The sequence below is a fragment of the Acomys russatus genome, chromosome 25 (genome assembly GCF_903995435.1).
Source record: "Acomys russatus chromosome 25, mAcoRus1.1, whole genome shotgun sequence".
Taxonomy (NCBI): domain Eukaryota; kingdom Metazoa; phylum Chordata; class Mammalia; order Rodentia; family Muridae; genus Acomys; species Acomys russatus.
Window position 1 is genome coordinate 34,733,982 of NC_067161.1, and position 8,442 is coordinate 34,742,423.

The window sequence follows — 8,442 nt, forward strand, 5'->3', positions numbered from 1 at the left end:
CTAGACGTTCCCGGTGGAGGAGAGGGGGAAGACAGTAACAGGAGCCAGCGGGCTGGAAGCATGCAGAACGAGTGGAAGGGCCTCCGCTTTCCAAGACAGGAGAAGGGGCGGGCGGGGGGGGGGGTGGAGTGGAGAACGGGGCGGGCCCGCAGGAGCCCCGGGGCGGCGGCGCAGGCCTGAGGGGGGTGGGGAGCGCAGCCGCCTTGTACTTCCCCTTCGCTGCTTAGCTCTACAACAGCCTGATTTCCCCGAAATGATGAGGCGGCGTGGGCCAATGGGCAAGCGCAAGCTGCCCGGCGGGGGCGTGGCCGAGTCCGGGCCGGGGAATCCCGCTAAGTGTTTAGATTTCTTCGCGGCGCCGCGGACTCGCCAGTGCGCGCTATTCTCTGCTCGAGGCAAGACGTGCTCTCCGACTGAGCGGAGCCGAACCGGGCCGAGCCGAACCGAGGTCAGCCGTGACCAGCAGGCCCTCAGCATCCAGGGCATCATTCGCTCCGTGCGCGCATCGAGTGCCTACACCGCAACCCCGAGCCTCGCTCCTGGGTACCCTGTGCGGATCGCTCCAGCAGCAAAGGTGAGCCCTCCAGGGCTGCGCGGGTACCGATGGGTGGCGTGAAACAAAAGGCGCGTGGGACACCAGGAAGTGGGGGCCAGGGACACCTTGGCCCAGGGTGGCGCGCGGGCTCGGGAGGGCACTGCGAGCGAGCGGGCGGGAGGCGGGCCGCGGCGTGCACCGCCCCCTTGGCCGCGCTCGGCGGTCTGCGTGCGCGGAGCCGCTGCGGGGCCTCTCGGTGGCCCAGAGCGTCCGTCGCGCGCATCCGCGAGCAGCGCGGGGGGACTCGGGCGTCCTCCGGCGCGCACTTTTGGCGGTCGCTGCTTGAGACTTGGCCTCCAGGTTTCGGGCCCCGCAGGGCTCGGTGGCGGAGGTTGGTTCGCTGCCCTGAGTAGGTGGCTGGACCCGGTTGTGAACTACAGGGATTTCGGGAGGAGGTGCCACAGGTGTTGCTTGCGCCACTTCTCTGCAGCAGGGGAAACCAGGCCGGAAGGGGTTGCGCCCCAACCTCTACGTTGTGGGCACTGGCTGTTAGAGGGGGCATAGACTGGATTGGTGGTGGTAAGGAAGTGCCTGGGATGGAGGGTGACTTGCTTTCCCGGCCTGGAAGGCGCAGAGCTGGTGATGACAAGCAAAAGTAGCCCTCCTTCCTTCAAAAATTGAATTTTGAGAGAAAAGTTCTGGCATTAAGATGTCTGTGTAGAGCCGAGCGAAGTGGCGCACGCCTTTAATCCCAGCCCTCGGGAGGCAGAGGCAGGCTTATTGCTGTGAATTTGAGGCCAGCCTGGTCTACAAAGCGAGTCCAGGACAGCCAAGGCTACACAGAGAAACCCTGTTTCAAAAAGCCAAAAGTGTAGAAGTTAAAAAGCAAAGATGTCTGTGTCTTTGGGCTCTTTTTGCACATACACCCTGAAGTCATGCAGGCTTGCTTGCTTGTCTCCTCCTGAGACTGCCTAGGAGAGGATGACAGAACGGGCAGGTGGCTTGGCCCCCACCCCTTTCCCCCCACTCCCCCATGCTGCAGAAATCTGGAGAGCAGTTTCATTCTACTGCAGGGTCCCTTCTCTGACTGTAGGACCTGGTACTCGCTGATGGCAGGGGGTGGGGGAGGGTAATGACCTGGGTGTGAGGGCAAGGGGAAAGTAATTGAGTGTGTGGCCTTGGGTGGAGCAGGGCAGTGACCAGGATTGTTTAACAGATTCCCGAACACAGGCCTTGTGTCTTTTCCCTCCAGCCGCCATGCCTATCACTCGGATGCGAATGAGACCCTGGTTGGAGATGCAGATTAATTCCAACCAAATTCCAGGTCTGACCTGGATTAATAAAGTGAGTGTGACTCTGGTTTTTTTGTTTGTTTGTTTTTGCCACTGTTTAAACTTATGTTCTCTTGGGGACCGAAGTTTCATTGGTGGGAATAAGACAGCAGGGAGATGTATTTCCCAGTGGGTGCTGCATGCCAGGACGTGCAAGGTCTGGCTTCTGCCTCTGCTTCTTCCTTCCTGAAGCTGTGGCCAGCCCACCCTCCTAGAGGCACCAAGACACCCCAGCATCCACAGAGCCTGGGTTCTTGTCTGTTCCTAGAGAGACGCTGTATACATAATATCCTACATGGCAGAGACAGAAAAGCAGTCAGTGCTGGTTAGGAACATGACTGGTTCAGTAGGGAACCCAAGAAGTCACAGCTAGTGCACATGGCAGCATAGCACCAGTGACACGACTGGTAATAATAATTGCTATGTGCTTGGCATCTTTATTTCTTTTTTATTTATGATTTTGTTTTGTTTTGTTTTTGTTTTTCGAGACAGGGTTTCTCTGTGTGCCTTTGACTGTCCTGGACTCGCTTTGTAGACCAGGCTGGCCTCAAACTCACAGCGATCCACCTGCCTCTGCCTCTGGGATTAAAGGTGTGCACCACCACAGCACTTGGCATCTTTCTAAGCGTTACTGTTGTGCACTTTAATCTCTGTAGTAATCTTGTGAGATGGGTCTCATAAGGGAACTGAGGCACTTTAAGGTAGATTACAAGATCACACACACAAAAAATACGAAAGCCAAGACTGAGCTTGAAGAAACTTGACTGTAAGTCTATACAGTTAGCCACCAATAGTAAGATCTTGGGGCTAAGCTGGACGGTGATGGGACAAGCCTTTATTTCCAGCACTTGGGAGGCAGAGGCAGGCAGATCACTGTGAGTTCTAAGCCAGCCTGGCCTACACAGTGAGTCCAGGACAGCCAGGATAACATAGAGAAACTCTTGTCTCAAAAAACTTAAAAAAAAGATTTTGGGGCTGGTGAGATGGCTCAGCAGGCAAAGGCAACTGCTGTCAAGCCTGATAGCCTGACTTTGATCCCCAGGCCCCTCATCATGGAAGGAAAGAACCAACTCCTTCAGGTTGTCCTCTGACCTCCACACAGGTGCCCTGGCCCACATGTGTGTATACACACACACACACACACACACACACACACACACACACACACACACACACCACTTTTCTCTCTCGGGTATGTGTTGTTTAAGGGGGGAAAAATAGGCCAGTATTACACAGGCAGTCAGCATCCAGGTCTGCTCTAGGACTCCCACGGGGGGCATGTGTCGGGGCCGGTCGTGCCAGGTGTCCTGAGTAGACTAATGCAAGCCGGTCCCTTGTACCAGTGCTTATTAGCCAGAGAGGGGGCGCTCCTTAGGGCTCTCAGCACATCTGCAGCAGGTGTGTGGGCCAGAGGTGTCTTTGCTGAGCTCCTGGTGCTGTGGCTCATCAGAACCCAGCCCCCCTCCTAAAAGATGCAGAGCGGCCTGCTGAAGGCGGTCAGGGTGGGTCAATCCAGGCCAGATGTCAGAGTGAAAAGGGGAAGTCAGTGTTTTCCCATACTTGGGGGCTGGGCACTCAGCCACAAAAACCTGTGGTCTCTGAGCTGACACAGTCTTATATGTATTCAGGAAGAGATGATCTTCCAGATTCCATGGAAACATGCTGCCAAGCACGGCTGGGACATCAACAAGGATGCCTGTCTGTTCCGGAGCTGGGCCATTCACACAGGTGTGCAGGGTGGTGGGGCAGAGGAGAGGCAAGGGGACACATATTACCACGGAGGCTCTGGGTGGCCCTCGAGCTCCCCAACGCAGCACGTAGGGTTATTGGAACGGGATGAGGCGCACCTGTGGTTCTCTAGGACAGAACTTATTGTTTTAGTGAGTTCCGAGGATTTATAAAAAGCAAAAATGTTAAAAAAAAAAAAAAAAAAAAGCATGCATGCCTTCCGGGAGCCTGGAGCCTGTACCAAAAGAGACTTCCGTCTTCCTTTCTCAAGGTACTGACTGAAGATCCTTGACCCAAGCCCCATGTGGTTGGTGGCTTCCTTTCATCCTTCAGGCATCTTGATGCAATTCAAACCTGTTAGTAACTATCCGTGTTGCCCACTTACACTTCAGAAACGTCAGATAAGCCTTAGTCCCAGCACGTTCTGGCTGCTGAGGGTGTAAAGCAGGAAGACTGTGAACATATTTTAGGGTGGCTAGAGACACTCCAGTGAGCCTATCTGAGCCCTTCACACGCCTGCTGGATGTCTGAGACAACCCTGGGCCTATGAGAAACCCCAGGGGCCTACTGCCAGTGGTATTGCTAGTTTCCCCAGTATGGCTATCTGGTCTACGCTTGCCTTTCTTCTCCCAGCCCAGGGAGGAGCAGCTGATAGATGCATTCACTCTCCCAATTCTGTAGGCCGATACAAAGCAGGGGAAAAGGAGCCAGATCCCAAGACGTGGAAGGCGAACTTCCGTTGTGCCATGAACTCCCTGCCAGACATCGAGGAAGTGAAGGACCAGAGCCGGAACAAGGGCAGCTCTGCTGTGCGGGTGTACCGCATGCTGCCACCCCTCACCAAGAACCAGAGGAAAGGTAACCTAGGGTACTGGGCCCTCGGGAGGAAGGGAAGAAAGGGCAAAAATGAAGGATCAGCTGGGCCTCACAGCCTGTTTGCCCCACAGAGAGAAAGTCCAAGTCCAGTCGAGACACTAAGAGCAAGACCAAGAGAAAGGTGAGTGTGGCTCTAAGCAGCTCAGCCTGGTCACTGTAGGTAGGGTGGGCAGTGGAAAAACATGCTACAAGCAGGCCTAAGCTGTTTCCTCTCTGTAGCTGTGTGGAGATGCTAGCCCTGACACCTTCTCCGATGGCCTCAGCAGCTCCACTCTGCCTGATGACCACAACAGTTACACCACTCAAGGCTACTTGGGTCAGGAGTTGGACGTAGACCGGGACCTTAATCCAGGTGAGGTTGCTAGTCTGGCAAGGGTGCTCTTAGGTTGGGTCTAAGAGCATCATGGTGGGGCTGGAGAGATGGCTCAGAGGTTAAGAGCAATGACTGCTCTTCCAGAGGTCCTGAGTTCAATTCCAAGCAACCACATGGTGGCTCACAACCATCTAGAATGTGATCTACTGCCCTCTTCTGACCTGTAGGTGTACAAGCAGGCAGAGTACTGTATACATAATAATAAACGAATCTTTAAAAACAACAACAACAAAAAAAAGAGCATCATGGTAGCAGAGAGTAAGCTGTTAGATGAGGGTGCAGGGCGGAGGTGCGAAGTATTGCAAACTAAGAAAGCATGCCATCCTGACCTGCGCTTTCTGCTGCATCCTCCCCCAGCGCTGTCACCATGTGTCGTCAGCAGCAGTCTCCCCGACTGGCATAATATACAGATGGACATTGTACCAGACAGTACCAGTGATCTGTATAACTTGCAGGTGTCACCCATGCCCTCCACCTCCGAAGGTTTGTACTCTTGGGGCCGGGCCTGCCTTGTGTGTGTTTGTGTCTTGAGGGGGAAATAGATGCTTAGAAATCTATGTGACAAGCCAGGCATTGGCGCACGCCTTTAATCCCAGCATTTAGGAGGCAGAAGCAGGTGGATCCCCCGAGGTTGAGGCCAGCCTGGTCTACATAGTGAATTCTAGGACAGTCGGGGCTACATACAGAAACCACTTTCGGGGGGGACGACCTGTATGCCATTTGAGCTGATGGCGCTGGGCACTGCTTCCCCTAGACCCCCCCCCCCTCCCCGTAGCATGAAGCAAGTCCCTGAACACAGTAGGTCAGTTCAGAGCTTTGGTGTGCTCCAAGCCAGGAGGGAAGGAATTGGGCCATATCCTGGTCAAAGGTGATTAGTGAGTGCTCCAGGCTTCTCTGTGCTCAGTTGTCTGAGGGTGAGGAAGGAAGTAAAGGGAGTGGGATGCGGCCTTGCTCCATAGTTTGGGAGGGTGAGTGAGTCATCATCAGGCCAGTGTCCTGTTCTGGAATCTCCAGGGCGGGCAGATGCTGGTTGGGAGGCGTGGGGGGGGGGGCGGGATGTGGGGGGGAGTAGGCGGAGCTGAGGGGGGCAGACATACATGGCCAATGACTACCCCTCCTCACAGCTGCAACAGATGAGGATGAGGAAGGGAAGCTGCCAGAGGACATCATGAAGGTAAATCCCTATTCATACTGCACCCGGGAGGAGAGAGCAAGCTAGGGAAAACTTCCAGATCAGTTTGGGCAGGCACTGTTGTTGGCCCTGTGGCCTCTGTAGTCCCACAAGCCCCTCCTCCGTGTATGGCCGGGACACACTGTTGGCTCAGCAGGTGAGAGACACCTGGTCTCTACCAGGCTGTCCTGAAGCAAGCCTCAGGGTCCCAGACAGCTCTGAGTCAGCCCCCAACAGCACTGTGTCCTCTGCCCCGGCATGCCCAGCCCTTCGGGTTTGGGAAATACACATCAGGTTTTAATAATCAGCTTTTGGAATCTGTACTAAGATGGCTTAGCGCCCCCCCCCCCCCCTCGCCACTTTTTTTTTTTTTTCCTTAGCAAGTTCTTTTTTCAGCTGCAGTTTTCAAAATGACCATACAAGTTTTTTGAGGTAGTTTTATCCCGACTCTGGCCAGTGAGCACAGAGCGTTGAGATGCGGGGCTAGTTCCTTGTCCCCAGCTTTCTGGCTTGTTATGCTAACCTTTGCTTCAAGCTGCCCTGCCAGTTGCTATGTATCACATCCCTCCCTCCCTCCCTCTCTCCCTCCCTCCTTCCCAACCCCCAGCAGAGGGAAATCATGCAGATTTTGTGCCAGAGGGTGGAGATGGACAGTGACACAGTCAGGGCAGCTTGGTCTTGTCGTGACAGTTCTGCATATTATCACCCAGAAATGTCCTAGGGTGTGATCCTGCTCAGGGATCGGGCTAGCTCACTGAGGGGAGGGCCAGCCACCGGGTGAGTCTGTTCTGGGAAGAGGCTGATGGCTTCTCTTGCTCTCTCGCCAGCTCTTTGAGCAGTCCGAGTGGCAGCCGACAAACGTGGATGGCAAAGGATACCTGCTGAACGAGCCAGGAGCCCAGCCCTCTTCTGTGTATGGAGACTTTAGCTGCAAGGAGGAACCAGAGATAGACAGCCCTGGAGGTAGGTGGCTTCTGGGTCCTTATGGCTTCTGGGAGAAAGGGGGAAGCTCATGGAGGCTGGGAAATGGTTGGAGGCAGAACCAGATAGAGCAGCCTTTTAAAACTGGGCCAACAGGTACAACAGCGAGCTCGAGAATTTCTCATCGCTGTCCTCATCCTGGGATTGGTCTAAAGATAGGCTGTGGACAGCTGTGTGGGATTCCCCTCCTGATACAGCGGTTTTTGTTTTGTTTTGTTTTGTTTTGGGTCATCCTCTAGGGGACATTGGAATGGGCATACAGTGTGTCTTCACGGATCTGAAGAGTATGGACGCCCTCTGGATGGACAACACGCTGCCCCCCACCGTCAGGCTGCCCCCAATTCAGGCCATTCCTTGCGCACCATAGTTTGGGTCCCTGACCCATTCTTGCCCTCCTGAGTGAGCAAGGCCTGGGACCGTGGTAGCTGTGATGCAGAAAAGCGAGACTGCTGTGGGCCCCTCGACATGGCAAGGCATAACCCCACTGCTTAAGCAGGGAAGGGACCCCACCCTCTTTGAGTCAGGGAACTCTCAGAGCTTGGAATGCCAGGGTCTGAGTCTTTCTTGGGAGGTGAAGCTGGTCCTGACTCCCAGGAAGATGGACTGGGGTTCTGAGGCAGAGGACATGGAGGGGAGTTGTTTTTTTTGCCTGGAGAGAGTCTCCGTCACTGGGCTGGCCCTGAGGGGAACCAGATCGGTGACCTCAGAAGAGCTTAGCACTGACCCCAGGGCTGGCTGTGCCCTAGGAGACAATTGCACTAAGTGAGTCCTGTTCCCAAAGAACTGCTGCCCTTCCCAGCCGAGCCCTGGGATGGTTCCAAAGCCAGTGAAATGTGAAGGAAAAAATGGGGTCCTGTGAGGCTGGGCTCCTTTAGCTCCAGAGGAGTTCTGCCTCGCTACCTGCTCCAGCTGTGGGGGCTCAGGAAAAAAAAAACAAACATGGCACTTTCTCTGTGGGCCTTACCACATTTCTGATCAGAGGTGTACACTAACATTTCTCCCTAAGTCTTGACCTTCGCATTTATTTATATAGTGCCTTCTGGTGCCTGCTGTCTCCTCAGGCCTTGGCAGCCCTCAGCAGGCCCAGGAAGGGGGTTGTGAGCTCCTTGGCGTGACTTTGAATATTGGAGACGCCACCTAACTACTAAATTGTGTTTGATCACATATGGATCTGTGTAAATATGTATATTTTTCTTTTTATAAAAAGTTAATTGTTTACGAGGCGTGTGGCTTTTACTTAGAAGTTAGACTCGATTTGACTTTTTAAGGAAACATCCTTAAAGCAAGGAGTCTGCTGGAGTTCTGCCTGAGCTTCACAGCCATGCATCCATCTACCATGAATCTTTCCAGTTATGGTCAAGAAAAAGAAGATGGCAGTAGGCGGGGACATCGTGCCACAGGGACACACTCATTTATACTCACTTGTCACAGGAGGCAGTTTTTATTT

At 54.1% G+C, this 8,442-nt stretch overlaps 1 protein-coding gene across 2 annotated transcripts; it reads left to right on the forward strand.

The window, feature by feature from the left end:
* The first annotated feature begins 346 nt into the window (after positions 1 to 346).
* On the forward strand, positions 347 to 8,213 carry Irf1 (interferon regulatory factor 1). Of its 2 annotated transcripts, none has more exons than XM_051168036.1 (10): positions 347 to 574; positions 1,788 to 1,879; positions 3,495 to 3,594; positions 4,276 to 4,452; positions 4,542 to 4,591; positions 4,690 to 4,822; positions 5,201 to 5,326; positions 5,968 to 6,017; positions 6,842 to 6,977; positions 7,235 to 8,213. In XM_051168036.1, exons 2-10 carry the CDS (start codon positions 1,793 to 1,795, stop codon positions 7,360 to 7,362), a joined length of 987 nt encoding a protein of 328 aa, XP_051023993.1. In that variant the 5' UTR covers positions 347 to 574; positions 1,788 to 1,792; the 3' UTR covers positions 7,363 to 8,213. The 2 variants fall into 2 exon arrangements, with proteins under 2 accessions (XP_051023993.1, XP_051023994.1); XM_051168037.1 differs by lacking the exon at positions 347 to 574 and adding an exon at positions 799 to 944.
* The last annotated feature ends 229 nt before the right edge of the window (positions 8,214 to 8,442 follow it).